This window comes from Biomphalaria glabrata, chromosome 9, assembly GCF_947242115.1.
Source record: "Biomphalaria glabrata chromosome 9, xgBioGlab47.1, whole genome shotgun sequence".
Taxonomy (NCBI): domain Eukaryota; kingdom Metazoa; phylum Mollusca; class Gastropoda; family Planorbidae; genus Biomphalaria; species Biomphalaria glabrata.
In genome coordinates this window covers 7,058,807-7,077,052 of record NC_074719.1, presented here as the reverse complement: position 1 = coordinate 7,077,052, position 18,246 = coordinate 7,058,807, and the positions used below count along the sequence as shown (strand labels likewise).

Genomic DNA, 18,246 nt, shown 5'->3' with positions numbered 1-18,246 from the left:
ATACACACTTTGAACTGTCATAGACAATTTATTTCCCGTTCTACAATGCTAAATTTCTGGACATGGAAAGCTTAAGTCCACTGGGAAAAATAAATGTGATTAATGCGAGTAATGTTCAAACTGGTGGCCCTCAGCATCAGTAATTGCAACACGGCGGACGTGCGTTTGAGTTTTGACGAGCGGAAGCAGATAATTAAGTGGTACCGAAAGTTTGAGAATGTAGCTGCGGTTCGAAGACAGTGGAGACGTGAGTATGGTACAGAACCACCTTCAAGGTTAACAATTACACGTCTACGAGACAAATTTGAAATTCATGGAACAGTGTGTGATGTGCACAAAAGGTCGATCAGGGCGACCTCGTACAGCTACAAGTGATGAGTCTTGGAACTGTGTCAGCGTTCACCTCAAAAATTATCAAGGCAAGCGGCACGTGAGAGTGATGTAAGTGCTAGTAGTGTGCTACGCATTCTGATGAAAGGCAAGTTTTGTGTGTACATTCCAAGGCTGGGGCAACAGCTAAGTGACGACGATCCAGTTCAAAGTGTGTATACATTTTTGACGCACCCTGATATAATGTGTAATGCACAAATTGTAAGACAAATTTCCTTACGGATAATAAAGATTATTATTATTATTATTATATATAGATAGATAGATAGATAGAGAGAGAGAGAGAGAGAGTTTGTAGAGGGTAAGACCCTGGATTGATGCACTGCCTTAAATCCGGAGCAACATTTCTATATAATGACTATTACGACCACGCTGCAAGCGGAACCTTTTTAACCACGACAGTCACGATAGTAAGTATTTAAATGATCCAACACCTTATTATAATTAGTTTATACATCATTTCTTTATTTGTAAAATAGCCCACTGAGTTGATAGGGCCTAATAAGATTCAATTTCAAGATGAGTTTATTATTTACGGGTGCAAGCACTTTTTTTTCATGTGGCAATATTTCAGACAAAAAAAAATGAATTGCCTTGTTTTACACGATTAATGAACGTATTTTCCATAATCATCATGAGAAAAAGTTTGATCTAGCAATTGGCATCTTTCTAGTAGTTGCCTTGATCACATTTTAGACATACTTTCTTTCACCTTTAATCTATCAAAATATCCAGCATCTTATTTCTATCAACTATTTACCCAGTGGCGTAGCATCCATGGCGCGAAAGGGTTCAATGAACCCGGGCCCACGACCATTAGGGGCCTACAGCTCGTGGTGTAGCAACAATGGCGCAAAGGGGTTTATTGCACTTACGCTCAACATCCTTAATTTAATGGGGGCCACGCAGGGGCGGACTGGGTGTCAAAATTGGCCCGGGCATTTCTATAAAATTCGGCCCACAAATTCTCAATCATGTGATGGGCATCCATTTCTAGGTGTATCGGTCCTTAAAAATCATTGTTAAATTTGATAATGTATCGATAAGCATGCATACAGTGAACTCTATATCTTAATAAGCAATATAGCGTCTTTTTAAATCAGCAATTATGTAGGCCCTAAAAAGATGAAGCCTACTAGTAGCACTTTCTACATTCTACATTTTATTTTCGGAAAATTTGTTCGATTAAAAGAGTATTACACTGTAATGTCTGTGAAAGATTTTTTTAACGCCACGCTCAGAGGGCCTTTTATAATAATAATAATAAGAAGAAGAAGAAGAAGAAGAAGAAAATTATAAAACCTTTAACAGCTTAATATGTGCCATAGTGACTTCGATCAGGCCATTTCGGTGGCCCTACCGGCCCATTTGAGTACCGGCCCACCGGGCATTTGCCCAAATGCCCATATAGCCAGTCTGTCCCTGTGGCCACGTGAGAACTTAGGGATGACACTAAAGAAAAAAAAAATTGCACTTTTCTAAAAAGTCATGCCATATAGAATATGAAAAGCTCCCTCGAAATATCGTGGCACGAAACTTTATATTAGTTTTCAAACATTCACCATGTGTTTGAAGCTAGAGTTAATATTAATTAAATGTAAGGAAATGTTCTCCTTCAGGTTTATTGTCATGGTGGTTAGCCTTCAATGTACGTTTGAGGGGACTAGTGTTGCCAGATCGCCCCCTTGTTTTCCATGTATGTTCATAAACCATTGCTAGTATAAATAGGCTTATACTGAATGGAGTGGGAAGAAGAGAGTTTGATGTAGAAAGTTTGAATGTGTTGTACAGACAAATAAGGAAAGGGGCGAGTAACAATGACAATTAGGTTTAGTGAGATAGTCCTGATGGTCAAGAATTAATATTTCCACACATCTACTTATTATTCAATTCTTCTAAAAGCTTAATCTGTTTCTTTTATTTTCTGTATTTAAAATACGTAACTTTGTTCCCATTTAATAAATGCACAGTCTCCGAAATTGTACGAAGTCTGAGATCTTAACAGACTTACAAAATGTTATAAAAATATATATCCGATCCGACAAAGTTCATACTGTTAAGGCCTAGTAGTGCCAGTCTCCATCATATTGTTTTGGTTTCTTTTGTATTATGTTAAAAATGTTTACAACAGAATTAAAATATCATTAAATATTAAGCAAGCAAAAGAAACATCATAGGTATCGTGCTTGTGCTATTACAATGAATGGCAAAACCGAATTGGAGAGCTGGTTTATAACCAAGATCTAGAAGATAGAAAGATGTCCAAATTGATCATGGAAAAGTTTCAATCTTTAATCAATACCTAGTAAAAATAAAAATAAACTTAATAGAATCCTCAATGCTGCTGGCAAAATCATTGGCAAAAAACAAACCCCATTTGGGCAGTTGTTTGAGACAAACATCTATAAAAAAGCTAACAAGATCCTCGAAATAAAGAATCACCCTTTGTGTCAGGATTTCGTGATTTTACCATCACAAAAGAGATACAAGACACCGATAGCAAAGACAAACAGACACAAACACTCTTTTGTTCCCCTGGCAATCAAATCATTAAATAAGAACAATCTGGTATAAACTTTGTCACATGTAAATTATGAGTGAGTCTGGTGTGAATGTACACTTTGGTTTCTTATAGTTATAATGTTTTTTGTTTGGTGTAATGCACAAATTGTAAGACAAATTTCCTTACGGATAATAACGATTATTATAATTATTATTATTATTATTATTTATTTGGTTCATAATTCTTAAAGAAAGTTATTACCATTATATTTATACAAAAACCTCTAATTAGGCTTTATTTAAAATTGCTATGAATATTGAAATCTGACAGGAAAAAATATTTTAAGAATTTCTATGACACAGAGCAGGTTATGGCATCACTTTGTGTTCTTTCCATAGATTGAGAAACAGCTGAAAGTTTAGAAATAGACGCACTGGTTACTGACTTTGCTACTTAGAAGGCCAGAAAAATGTTCCATCTAGTTACTGTTTAATGATGGAAGTAGAATTAGACTATAGTTTAATTGTATCGATAGTGATGGGAACTAAACTAACTTTTAAAAGTTAAACTAAAACTAGTTTTCAACTAAAATAAAGTAGTTAAACTAATAGTTCATCATGAATTTCAAAATATAGTTAAACTAAACTAAAGAAAGTTAATTAAACTATAACAAACTTTTCATAACTTTTTTAGGGGGGGGGGGGGCAGGGTTGAACTAAACCTATAGAGATATATAATCATCCAATTCTATGCCTACGGTACGGTTAGAACTTATTCTTTTAACATTCTAGTAATATTTAGCTATAATAAAATCAGTAATAAAAAATATGCTTCTTACAAAAACGTAAGTGCACAATAAAATTTTTAAAATGTCTAAATAAATATGTGTGCTTGTATTTTTGCCTTGAATTAAAACCTTTAGAAAATAATGGTATTCTTTTTTTTTTTAATTATTTTTATTTATTTATTATTTTAAACTTATTATATAACGGAAATTCTTACTTATACTGGTGAAGTTTAAAATCTCATTAGATAACATATATTTAGAATTTCAAATTTAGATCTAGTATCCAAAGAAATAGAAACGAAATCGTTGGAGTTTTTAAAACCTTTGACCTGTATACCTATTTTATTGTGTAAAATACATTCTTGACTAACCCTGCCGATGTGCTATTTTCTTGTCTGACCACTAAAAATACAACTAAAACTATTGCATAACCGTTAAACGCGCAAGGGAAAAAAAACTGGGTGATCTTGTCATTATGGACTGCACACTCAGTACACTATATAGACCTACACGTGTACGTCTATCTGGCCAGGTTGTTAAAATCAGTCGGACACACTGTCTATTTACTTTCTGGGGTATCTGGAAATTTAGGCACCGGATAATTAGGCACCGGATATTTAGGCACCGGATATTTAGGCACCCGGAAATTTAGGCACCCGGATATTTAGGCACCCGGAAATTTAGGCACCGGATAATTAGGCACTTTTTGACAAGGCGGAAAAGTAGGCACCGGATAATTGGGCACTCTTTAATTAGCGACCTTAATTTTGAAAGTAGTTTTAAAATGTTAACGTATATGTTATCCTTAGGCTATGGGCTATTGGTGACGCTATCAAAAAAATAGCAAATATAGCGATTCTAACTGAATTTTCATGATATAAAAGAAAACTGACAAAACGAGGAAAAAAATGACAATCATGAGAATGTGTGGATAAAATGACTCCGGATTAATAGTCATTATAAAATATAGACCTCACAGTATTCAGGGAAGGGGAGGTAGAGTTGATTCTCTTCTCATTGCTTCCTGACCTTAGCCCTTCCCCCTTTACGCACTCCCACTAAAGGAGAGGATTTGTGGCGGGTAGATGTTGAACGAGGTCGTAAAAATGACGCAATGAGTCTCAAGGCTACACACTGGAGTACAGGGCAGGGTACAGCATTGAACATAACTGCTAAAATGGAAGTCTGGAGAAAATTGTCTTCTTATAGTGGGAATTGAAATGAGCAGGGTGGATTTGCGCGCGTTACTTATAGGAATTAAATATGTTGATAAACTAAAGTAGTATACATATTTTATAATACCATTAATATCTATTATCAACACTCCTTCTTTTATATTGTTAATAGGTAACCCCTTTAGGAAGATCTATTGTGTGAGTGTATAGGTGTGTTACGTCCTTCAAATGTGGTAATTAACTTTTATTGAATATATATGTAAATTTATGTAATATAATATTTATATAAATAGCAATGGAAATCGCAAAACGGCTAGAAATTACGATAAAATATAATGTTTTGAAAATTTAAAAAAAGTTTATGGAAAAGACAGATGAGTTAAAAATTTAAATATAATTTTTTTTTGGAATATTGGTCTCTTATTAATACTTATTCTGCTTATAGAAGATTGTTGATGTTCCAATTTAACTCCGCCTTCTCTATCATAAACCAAATATATTTACTACAATTTTCGAGAAGGTACGATTCCCCCATTCCTTTTGTGTTCAGTAGGCCTACCTTATATAATTTTTTTTTCTTCAGAATGAAAAAAAAAAAAAAACAACGACAAAAAAGGTTTCATACACACATTATTAAACACACACACACACATATATGATTTAAAAAAACAACAACAACATCAAAACACTCGTTTCCCTAACTTTCAAAACTGCCAATGAAATTTAACTATCTTCATTTCCCTTTTATATATTATTATTTTTATTATTGTTCTTATTATTATGATGGTTTAAACAGAAATGTGTCTACCAAAGTTTTTGGAAGGCCTCTAAAATATAATCCCCAGACTTCCATTTGAACACCTTTGTGTTTCCATACCCTTTAGTCCAGTGTGTAGCCTTCAGATTCACTACGTAACTTTTACGACTAAGTTTACATCTACCTGCGAGAAATCCTCTCATTTAAGTGAGAGTGTGTGCGCCCCCCCCCCCGCCTATCCCATTTTAAGAGTACGACCCCTCCCTTTTCCACAAGCAGAGGGCGATTGCGATTATATTTATCACCAACACTCCCCGACATAATAAAAATATTTTATAATACTTTTTAATCCTAAGTATTTACATTAGTAACTAAATATTTACACAATTTGCATTATCATCAATTTAAAAAAACTCACCAGTCAACCTTAGTGGTTGGTGATGGACGGAAGCAATGAGCGGAGTATCATCTCTACCAACCCTCCCCTGAATCCTGTGATGTCTATATTATATACTCAGGAGTCTTTTGTTTCCACACATTCTCATGATTGTCATTTTTCCCATTTTGTTTCAACTTTTCTTTAGCTAGAATCGTTCTAGTTGCTATTTTTGTATAACGTCACCGACAGCCCATAGCCTTATAAGGATAACATATACGTTAACATTTTAAAACTACTTTCAAAATTAAGGTCGCTAATTAAAGAGTGCCTAATTATCCGGTGCCTAATTTTCCGCCTTGTCAAAAAGTGCCTAATTATCCCGTGCCTAAATTTCCGGGTGCCTAATTATCCGGGTGCCTAAATTTCCGGGTGCCTAAATATCCGGGTGCCTAAATTTCCGGGTGCCTAAATATCCGGTGCCTAAATATCCGTAAATACGCGGTGCCTAAATATCCGGTGCCTAAATTTCCTAAATTCGTCATGTGTATGTCTAGCGGGGACACGACAATTCGTTCACTGACATTTCGTTCACCGACAAATCGTTCACGACTTTTCGTTCACGCGACTATTCGTTCACCAGACATTTCGTTCACGCGACAATTCGTTCACGCGACATATCGCTCACGGACTATTCGATCACAGACAACTTGTTCACTGACAACTTGTTCACCGACAGTTGGTTCACGACAAATCGTTCACGCGACTAATCGTTCACTAACAATTCGTTCACAGACAAATTGTTCACAGACAAATCGTTCACTTGTTATTTCCAAAAACAAAAAATTGCTAGAGATCGGGCGTGATCCGAAATTCTTTGTAAATTTTTTGTTTGTTGTTAATATTTTGTTAATGAGGACAGTATGTGATAAAATATATACTTAAAAGAAAAGAGAGATCTTACAAGCAAGCTGAAACATTTAAATGGGACCTCACCTTACTACAGGTAACATTTTTACTTTCAACATGTAGGCCTTCTTTTACACTCAAGTCCGTCATGTAGTCTTGTTCGCCCTACCCATATTTACTTATTTTCTTAATAGCGGTCCAGATGTTTAATTAACATACCCATTTTATTGACATCTTATTAACAAAAACAAATATACACACAGAAACTAGTATTTTTTTCCACAATCCTGTCAGTGTTTTTACCTGAGATTATTTATATTTTTAACAATGGCACTAGATTTGGTACAATACATGGTTTCATTGTTCAACTCTGAACGTCACATACTAGATACAGATCTAAGGTTAATACTTATCAATTAAGACATCTAAGAAAAAAAAACTAATTACATATACAACACTAGGAAATATTTTGGTTCCCTGTCAAAAAATTATAAATTTATCGCAATAGGCCTACAACAAAGCTAAATTGTTTCCATAAATTTGATATTGAAGTCCAAGCAATAAAATTAGTCTACCAATGGGTGGTGACATACAGAAACAAGTTAACTAAAATAAAAATAAAATAAAACTCCTTTTAAACTTGATGGAAAGTACTATACTAGTGTCTAGTAGATATTTTCAATTTTAACAGATTGAAAATGTGTATAGGCAATGTCCAATAAAGTTTTATTACTTCCAGAGGAGCCAGTCTGACTAGCACTCCACTAGGTGTTAACTAGAGTATCCAGATGAATGGCTAGATTCCAGGTAGATGAAAAAAAAAAAAGAGGGGATGTAAAGGTATATTAAAGGTGAAAGTAAAAATGTTACCTATAGTAAAGTGAGGGCCCGTTTACATTTTTCAGTTAGCTTGTAAGATCTCTTTTATTCTTTTAATTATTATTTTTATCATATACTGTCCTCATTAACAAATATTAACAACAACAACAACAACGAAATTAAATAAACTCGGATTAGACTTAGACCTGATCTCTAGAAATTTTTTGTTTTTGGAAATAATAGCTACAAAAGTTTTAATGTAAATAAATTAAACACGCAACGAAAATATATAATATAAACAATATGTTACTATCCAGTGAACGATTTGTCTGTGAACAATTTGTCCGTGCCGTGAACGAATAGTCGCGTGAACGATTTGTCGCGTGAACGATTTGTCGTGAACCAACTGTCGGTGAACAAGTAGTCGGTGAACAAGTTGTCTGTGAGCGAATAGTCCGTGAGCGATATGTCGCGTGAACGAATTGTCGGGTGAACGAAATGTCTGGTGAACGAATAGTCGCGTGAACGAAAAGTCGTGAACGATTTGTCGGTGAACGAAATGTCAGTGAACGAATTGTCGTGGAACCATGTCTAGCTGACCAGGTTGTTAAAATCAGTTGGGCACAGTGACTGGCACAGTCTATTTACTATATGGTCCAAGAGTGTGTGGATTAAGATTTTTTTTTTCTGGAGTTGGTTACCCTAATGCTTTTAGATCTATATAGGCCTAGCTGTTAATTTAGACTTAATAGATCTCAATAATAAGTCTTAAGACTATAAAAAGGGTGTACTTGATGTTCCTGCAGTTAAAAAAATATTGTTTGCCGCAATTGATTAAACCCACTAAATATTGACCTAACTCACTAATCAGATTCCCACTCGAAACAGAAATTAAACACCTCCACGTGGCTCACAAAAACATTCGGAACAACCTCATTCATAATACTGCATTAAGCTTTTGGCAAAAATTGTCTAACATTTTATAATTCTGCTACTTTCAAGTGCAAATATGTACTCCTGTAACTTCTACCAGCACCTTACTTAACCCTCTTCAAATGCATACTGTCTAACTAGTTGTTAACTGCATCATTTTTTTGATAATCAAAGTTATTGATATCACATGACCAGAAAACATGGAGTGCTTTTCAACCCTGACCACATGTTGAAAAGTTTTACAAATTTTAATTAAATTTTTTAGTTAGTAACTAAAAAACTAATAAAACTACGATTTTAACTAAACTTTTTTTTCTAGTTAAACAATGGCCTTAACTATTTTTTTAGTTAAACTAAAAGTTTCTAACTTTTTTGTTAACTTTTGCCCATCACTATGTATCAATAATTAACAGTCTTACACCTAGAAGTGTTTTACGAATGTAAATGTGTCGAATGTAGAACTCATAAAACATTTCTTTATTCAATTGAAACATCTTTAAGTCGTTTAATTCTGTTAAGAAATTGTACAAACATTGACTTTTAAGACACTATGACTTGTCTGAATCAAACGTAAAGACATTATTATTTACTTGCATTGAAATGTCTTTTAGTAAATTTATCAATACATTCAAATTACTCAATTGTTCTGTCTCACTTTACATTCATCTTATTGGGAAAAGGGGCCCACCAACATATTCTTGCACCCGGGCCCACGGGTACCTTGCTACGCCACTGCATTTACCCTGTAGGCCTACAATGCAGTTCTACAAAGAATGCTCACTTTGATAGTAATAATTAAATGAACTCCACACTTACTTTAGATTACTTAGAGAAAGAAAATTATTTCGAGAAATTTTTATAATTAATAATATACTTGCAATCAACATTTCACACATTGCCTAAAACAGTTCTAGTCTTTGTCAGGACGTTGCGCCCCCTCCCCCCCAGGACCCAAAGTTTGAGAAACTTTGCATTAAAATTACAGATGATCAATTGATGTAAAACAGAATAATAGTAAAAATAATCCAATAGGCCTAAGGAATAGGCCTACTAGCACAATTTTTTTATGAAAGAAAGCACTAACATGGAACTTAAGTACCTTTATATATAATTCAATATTAAGTAAATCTAATGTTAAATATAAAATAGATATCGTTTTTAACTGATTCGACTACGAAAAGAGCTTAATTAATATGTATTTTTAACTAGAACGCAAATGAACTTAATGTAGATTTACATCTAGACTTTACAATCGGCCAAAAATATTCAACGTTTAATTAACTAAGAGCCATTTAAAAGGAAAAGTTTTTTTAAAATTGAGTTTTTTATAACTAGATCTACTTACAGGGCAGGCTATTCCACTCGAAACAAATATCACACAAAGCCCGCGAAAATTCAAGGCCAGAAATGAATCGAATCGGCGCCTATGGAAAAACCCGTGGGAATCCCTCACTCGACGCTATATTTTTTTTGTTTTGTTTTGTTTTAAATAAGTTTCCAAAATAATTTCTTATAGTACGAATATCGTTTTTTGTCCTTTTAAGTTTGCAATGGATAATGGAATCATTAAAAATTATAAAAAATATTTAAGTAACTTTTAATTGTTAAACCAACATTTTAAAAAAAAGGAACCTTTAATGATTCGGCCGCTTGCGTGAAATGCACACATTGAACAATAGATAGCGGCGGCCCTGTCTAGGATTGTTAAAGATGATAAATGTTGACATTAAAGGGAGATATAGCCTTCTGACCATGCACTCTGACTTCTCTACTGTGTTATCCATCAGAAAAGTTTTTGCAAAGCTACATTGAAAATCCAGCATATTATTGACCCAATTGTCACAGTGATCAACTTTATCAGGTCTAAGGGACTTAACAACCGCCAGATCAGAGAACTACTTGAAGATTTGGAATCTGAATAATTAGATAAACACGCACACACAAATACACATATATAACACCAGTGTGTATTATATGCGGCCCCTTATACCAAAAATAAATAGTATGCGACCCTCAATACAAAAGGTTGCCCACCCATGGTATGTCCGGTTTGTAGTCGAACAATTCGGGCAAAGAAAAGATTTACAGCCAAATGCCAAGGCACAAAACTGAATGACCAAGCCCTCCGCCCCTCCCTTAGATAATAAAAGTGATGAACGATGAATGGACTTTGTGGTTGAGTACTGAGAATATAGGCTTATATTGGTCGACAGTTTCGAATATATGGTGTGAGATGTCTGATTTAAAACTTAAAAAGTATAATTTTAATTCTGTTACTTTATTAGATTTAATTCCTTTATTTCAAGAATATAGATTAAGGTTGGGTACTATATAAAATGTACCTTCATACTGTCTCATAAGTAATTGTTTTGTTTTTGTTTTCTTCCCGTTCCTTTGGCATAGAAAATCATCGATACCCAGTGCATATAATGTTTATAATGCTATGTTGTTAGATCCAAACTTCCCTGTGTGTTACGGGTAGTCTCTACAGACTATATATTTTCTGTCTTTGATGTCACACAGGTAAACTCTATTCCCTAGATTCGAACCGCTTTTGTGAACGTCCTTTGTCATTTCAATGTGTCCCAGAGTCATTCTTCTCAACGGCTCAATGATTTCCGGCAGACTGGACGTCTGACACTCTGCCGGAACGGAATGGCGACGTTTCGCGCCATGCGGCGTTAGCTTTGTCGATATCGGACTGAAATCATGGCTGCGCGTTTGCTTTGGTAATGCCAACTCTCCAACACTTTCTTTGATGACTGATTTTATTTTGTCAGCTGTCTCTTTCAAATCGGGTGGCGCTCGGAAATGTTTGTATCTTCTGCAGTAACGTTTGGAGATCTCGTCTCGTTCTCGTGTTTGCCACGAGTCTTTGCGAGCCTTTCGACTTTGCATCCATTCGTCAGTATCAGGCGATCTTTGTATTACCCTTTTATAGTCTTTAACAATCTGCATAGAAAAATAGGCAAAATATTTTTTTTAAAAATACTGTTTAAAAAAACAACAACAAAGCTTATAGTAAGTGTAATTACATCACTTAGTTTGGATCAGTCATGTCATTAACTCTTTCTCTCCGTAATTATTTACCACATTCTGGTGGAATCAACGCTGGTATCGTCAGTTAGGATAGAAAGAGTTAAATTTGTAATAGATCTAGACTGACAATAATAAATCTGTGCGATTAAGAAATACTTTTACCAATGGTTTTTTGTTTTACGCAATTTCATGAGTTTAACTTTCTCACTACGCTTTGATCCTATCACGTGTCTGGACCTGTTTGAAAGGTGTTGAAGGGAGAGGGAGAAAGAAGGGGGGGGGGTATCTGGCTCGCCGCTGTTTAAATGTATTTATATTTTTACAAAATTAAAGTGGGCGTCCTGACTTCGAACTTAGGGTTAATGCCTGCTCAGTCTCCTCAAGCCAATACGGTAACCTCTGTGCCAGGGAGTCGCTTATAAAAATAGATTTTATAGTTATTTACAATTTTTTTTTCCTACTAACAATAAAGGGAACTAATTCAACTTATACCCCCTAATACAAAGGTTATCAACTTTTTTAGTTACTCGACCCCCTAATATAATTAAACCACTAGGCGGCGACCCCCATTCGTAAAATCGTTTTTCGTTTACAGAAAAAAAAATATGTGCTCAAAAATGGGTCAGACTTGCATTTATTTACTTTTCTATTGCGTATTGACAATATCACATTACACATGTTGCATACTTAAGTGACAATTGGACAAATATGGCGAAGTATGGATAACAATCTTTTGATACAGTAAACTACATTGTTACATACAGAAATAGTGTTTCGACAGTATTTTGCATACATGCTAATGGTAGTGTGAAGGTTGAGCTTGTTTCTATGACGTAGCCTTAATATAATAACAATAAGAAATGTCGATTCACGGAAATGATATGATTTCTACACCAACTAACAACACTATCGCAAATGTAATGCAAACCATCTCATTTGCAGCCTTATTATTTTTCCCCTTTCTTTATAGCACCTGATTGTCTGTCTGTCTGGTAAAAAGTTTGAATATGTTTTTCTCCCGTTTCCCATTCTCAGATCAAGTTAAAACTTTGCACAATTTTTCATTGTACTTGACAAGGCACGAATCAATCCAAAAAAATAACCAATTAGTAAATTAATTATTGGTAATTAATTATTTTGTTTGTTATGGAAATATATACTACTTGATGAGAGATGTGGATGTATATATGGATTTATTCACCGTTTTTACGTTTTGTAATATCTTTTCTACCACCTTCTTTTCTCGTCTCAAGTTGAAAATTTGCATAATTATTCATAGTCAATGGCAATACACAAACCAATGAAAAAAAAAAACAACTAATTAGTTAATCAATTAGTAGTTATTAATTCATTCTGTTTTATATACCAAAAAGGAGCTAAACAGAGCCATCTTGAGATAAATGGTAGATTCTTTACCTTAGATAAGCTTTGTTCTTTAAAAAGTATCCTTTTTCCCTTGTTTTTATGTATAAATATGGATTATTCTTTTTAAAGGGGGCATGGTTAGTGAGTGGTTAAGCGCTTGGCTTCTAAACTTGGGGTCCTGGGTTCGAATCTTAGTGAAGACTGGGATTTTGAATCTCGCGATCTTTAGGGTGCCCCTGAGTCCACCCAACTCTAATGGGCACCTGACTTTAGTTGGGAAGTAAAGGCGGTTGGTCGTTGTGCTGACCACATGACACCTTGCTCGTTAACCGTTGGCCACAGAACCCCATATATATCGCAAGGTCTGAAAGGGGAGATAATTCTTTTAAAACATGAACAATCAAAACTTAGCCAGAGTTACCTCTCTTCTCTTTTGTCTCCAGTTGACAATTTCACGCAGTGACTGTCTCTCTAGTTCCTGGTAGTCTTTAGCCAATCGTCGGTCTCCTACGAGGTTCTGGTGCAGATCTTTGAGATCGCTGGTGAAAGAAATGGTTTCAACAATCAAAACGTTTAAGTTTTGTAGAAGATAAAAAAAAAGGTGCTAAATAAAAGACTAAAGCTAATGGGGGGTAAGCCTATAGGCCTATTATTGTTACGTTAGACGTGGGGTGATTGGCCTTATTTTAATCCCACATTCATTTCATGTCTAGTAGGCTGGCTTCTCAATAGCTAGATAGGGATGGTGGAGAAAATAAGTAGGACCTATACAGAGAGATAGACACTACGAAACGGTGGACGAAGGAATGGATGAAAGGGTTGATAGATAGAATGTAAAATGTCAACTCCGGATGTTAATTAAGATCTAGGTTCACAGTCAGCAATAAACATACAACAACCATTAGTGTCATGGCGGAGAACGATCTTCTCAATTTCAAGACCTTCATATATGTCCATCGCTTTTTGTCCCTATAATTGTTAGAAAGGTGGCCACTCTGACCTCCTCTGATTCTTCCGACAATTTAATGGCTAACTCATAGTTTCGCCAGCTCCGGTGAAACTTTTGCCAATTAGCGGCCATGTTACCTTCTACCTCGAGCGGTTCGGGTACAGGAAGTAAATTTCTAGCTGCCATTGCACGGCGTAGCCTTGAATTGTTGCCTATTTATTATTGCAAACAATAAACCTTTATATACTTATTAATGATTACCTTTGATCATTAATACACCGCTGCCACCTTGTGAATTAAGATCTAGGTTCACAGTCAGCACTAAACCAACAACAACCATTAGTGTTATGGTGGAGAACGATACTTTATTATATTGAACGCGTGCACCTTTGCGCACCATATCAACACCGGAAATAACCATTATCGTCTGCACATTTGTTCACTCACTTGTCCATCTCATATCCTGTTGATCTTCTGGTTGTCAATGACCAGGGCCTATAACACTAGCATGGCATTGTGGAACTCTTTCTCATTTCATAAGTAGGCTAAGCTAGGTCGTCGGCTTTTTTAAACTTCGTATTTTGTTTTTTTCTTTGGTTACTGGACAGTCTGCAATACAGTTGCTAGGAGTCCAGGACGACATCGACTGGAATATAAACACGTTACCTTGACCTTGTTACAAATGTTCACCTGTTAAACAAAACAAAAGCCACTGTATTTTGATTCATCCACCACAATGTCAGTGTAGACTATACATTTAAGAAGAAAACTATAACGTTTCTATTAAGTGTAATTATATTAATTAGTTTGGAGAATGAAGAGGGTGTCTGGGTGAAAGTTACCGTGACAGCTTTTTAAATGTATTTAATTGTACGACTTGAATTCAAACTTGAGGACTCAACACACTAGCAACTGTGCCAGCAAAGTGCTTTTGAAAATAGAAGGTTTCATAGCTATCTAATGTTAGTTTCAAACTTTTACGCGACAAAGTATAAAGGGGACTAATTCAACTTATACCGCAACATCTGTCTAGTACAATTTCTTTTCCTTATTCGATACCAACCAAAATAATTAATTACCAATAATTAATTAACCAATTGATCATTTTTTTGTCAGGTACAAGAAATGATTGTGTACAATTTTAACTTGATCCGAGATTGGGTGAACAAGACATAACGTGTACAACAGTTGTACAAGAGAGACAAACAGAGTGCAAAAAAAAGAAGCATTTTTAAACTGCATATGGACTATGATGGCGACCTAGGGCTACAATTACAAATTACAAAAACACTAAAACACAACCTGGTAAACATAAACATAAGAGCCATTTCTTATTTCATATTCTCAATGAGTGTAATTAGAGCATTGGGGCAAGTTGCCTGATTCAGCCATGAAAACCAATGAATTAAAGTCTCTAATTAATATGCAGTACTAGCTTTAACGCATAAATACGAGCAGGGCATAATAAACATATACTTATATAATAACATTCATTTATACAATCTGATTTTTAAAAAGTAAAAAAAAAAATCCATACAGGTTAGAACCCCATTGCAAAAAGCTTTTTTTTTTTTACTAAACTTGGATAAATATAATGTGAAATTGTATACATGTATAAAAAAAAAACATTATATAGCTTCAACTGTAAAGAAACTAAAAAAGACTAGAAGAGATTTATCGCAAAGTGAAATGTTTATATAGGTATGATTATTCCTTATGATTTAATTACTTCTAACTATATTCTACCTACAGAAAGAACGTCTAGAAGATGTCGCCGTCATTCCCTAGATGTATGAAATCGTAAGCTCTATGTTGTTGCACCCCGGAACTAACTGCTGGAACTAGTCCAGACCTAACGAAAGTGTAAATTGATATGTTGTTGATCTCAATGGACTGGTTTCACGTCAAGGCAGATTATACTGAATAAATGGATCGGATCAAGTGGACAGGATTTAGACAAGTTTAGACTGTGTGTACTTACTCTGAGAGGTTCTAACATTGAGAGAAATATGGGGACATTGTCCCTGGTAGCGTGGGTTACAACTATCATTGCTTATCTTATTTTATAAATGACAGAAGTTGATATAAGTAGATAAGTACGTGCTATATGCTAATCAAGTTATGGGTGTTAATTAGAAAGAAAAAATACTATACTAAGTCATGGATTCAGGCAAACCTTTCTATGCTCTAATGACACTGGGGTCACTGAGAAAGAAAAAAAAGTCCTTGTAAAAATATGTCCTAGCATTAGAAACAAGAAAAGTGTCTTTCTGAGTTCGGTATTTAATTAGCTTATATTTTTGTATTTGTCAATTATGGTTCAATGTTTTATGTATTATTGGTACTTTCTGGGGTGTATTTAACTTTAGTGTTTTCGTATTTTACCAATTGTATTACTCTAGTCCAATATGAATATATATTATAACTTTATTTTGATTCTTTTCTAGTTATTTTATTATTTTTTGTAGAGGGGTCCCAAATAGAGAATATATTAGTAATATTAGTCTTCATGGAGTAATTTCTCCAAAGGAATGGAGCACTATAAACTAATATAAGATACTATTAAAACTGAGTGAAACATTTTAATAAACTCTCTTGTTGATAATAGAATGAGGTCTAAAAATATAGTAGGCTTTAAAAAAACCTATTCCGAATTCAAATGTAAATGTCAACATCTCAAATAGATTTTTTACTAAGTAAAGCGTACGCCTGTCACTCCATAGATACGTCTGCTACCATTGAAGACCAGGGAGTAGACTACGAAATAGACGGATATAAGTCAAACATAAACAAACAAACAAACAAAAGATTTGAAAGTCAATAGAACAATAGATCGACAGTAGACAATGTGTTTATCGACTAGGATCTGGTATTCCTGGTAGATATTTATGTGAAGATACTTTCGTGTTGTGTTTTTTTTTATAGAATAAATAACGTGTGTTGAGATACACAGAGTGTTGTTGTTATAACTTCTAATAGGTATTGATATAGAGTTTGGAGTACACAATTAGTTCGTTTATAATGCAGTGGCTTTTTTAAAAGTATAATAAGAAACTCTAATAAACACTGTATAGACTTGTATAGACTGTATAGACATTATGAGACCTGTTTGGATTTTGATTTTTATCATACACCCAACTTTATTTCTACATACCTCTTGTATTTTGTTTTTAATTGTAGACTATTTAACTGTATTTCTATTCCATCAATGATCTCTACAAGAAGGCTCAAAACGCTGTCCCGACTATTATATAGTGAGTCACTGCGGTACAGCATTGAATTCAATAGCAGCAAAGTTCAACAAAAGGTCAGTTTCGTCGATCGATTAGTTCCAGATGACTTCCCCTGTTTATAGTCGATTTTTTTCTTTACAGGCTCCGTTTAGAGGCTACTAGTAAAAATAACCCGTCGTCAAATGTGAAACTAATAGGCCACCTTCGTCTGTAATTGTGTTCTAAACAAGTGTTTACATATCCTGAGTACTCTTACCTTCGAGACATGAGAGCGGACCAGTCAGGGTCACTTAGGGAACAGAATAAATTTATCGTTGCTTGTGTGTGTTTGTGTGAAGTAAAATATAAAAGATAAGGTATAGTCTTTTAGTAAACAGGCGTGTGGCTGAGTGACATAAACTGATTAGCAAATGGGGTGCGAGTTCGAATCCCGATATTAGATTATAAAAATTTAATTCTAAATTATCTCGGGTTGGGGGCTTGGTGGCAGAGTGGTAAAGCGCTTTGTTTGGTCTTAGGCTTAAATCCTGGACAAGACTTGGATTTTGAATTTCGGGATTTTAGGGCGCCACCGAGTCCACCCTAATGACTGTCGTGCGCATCTTGCGTGATGTTTTCTTTTGAGCACAATAATTTACTTTCGTTTCTAAGGACGCGCTTTTGTTGATGTCATTCGCTTCCTTGCTTCTGTTGTGGCTGTACTCATGGCAGATCTTTGGTTGTTGGAGTTGTTTTCTTTGGTGTTTGTTTTCCCCAACAGTGGGGACGCAGGTTTGGGACTCTGTGTAGTCAAGCCTGATTGTATGGTTTGGGCCTTGCATCCATGGCTTTAGGTTGTGGGCTGAATTGAGACTCTGAGATTAATGTGCGCTTTGTCTCATTGTACTAATATGTGTGGCTTGTATTTGCTTTGAAGTACTATTGATATGTATTCATCATTCATGTCATAACATTCATCCATCCATTCAATTGTTAAACGTACGATCTTGTTGTTAACTAATGCAAGTCAAA

At 34.8% G+C, this 18,246-nt stretch overlaps 1 protein-coding gene across 2 annotated transcripts; it reads right to left on the bottom strand.

The window, feature by feature from the left end:
• Positions 1-10,350: 10,350 nt before the first annotated feature.
• LOC129928442 (uncharacterized) lies at positions 10,351-15,919 on the bottom strand. Of its 2 annotated transcripts, none has more exons than XM_056042903.1 (4): positions 15,749-15,919; positions 14,450-14,692; positions 13,475-13,592; positions 10,351-11,601 (listed from the first exon to the last, which is right to left on the bottom strand). In XM_056042903.1, the coding sequence occupies exons 2-4, from the start codon at positions 14,455-14,457 to the stop codon at positions 11,122-11,124; spliced, it is 606 nt and encodes a 201-aa protein (XP_055898878.1). In that variant the 5' UTR covers positions 14,458-14,692; positions 15,749-15,919; the 3' UTR covers positions 10,351-11,121. The 2 variants fall into 2 exon arrangements, with proteins under 2 accessions (XP_055898878.1, XP_055898877.1); XM_056042902.1 differs by having other exon boundaries at positions 15,753-15,919.
• Between the last annotated feature and the right edge of the window lie 2,327 nt (positions 15,920-18,246).

Bases quoted from the DNA above. Each gene is read 5' to 3' on its own strand.
- LOC129928442 (XM_056042903.1), bottom strand. The intron at 11,602-13,474 runs GTAACTCTGGCT...TTTTCTATGCAG, and splicing joins GGAGACAAAAGAGAAGAGAG to ATTGTTAAAGACTATAAAAG.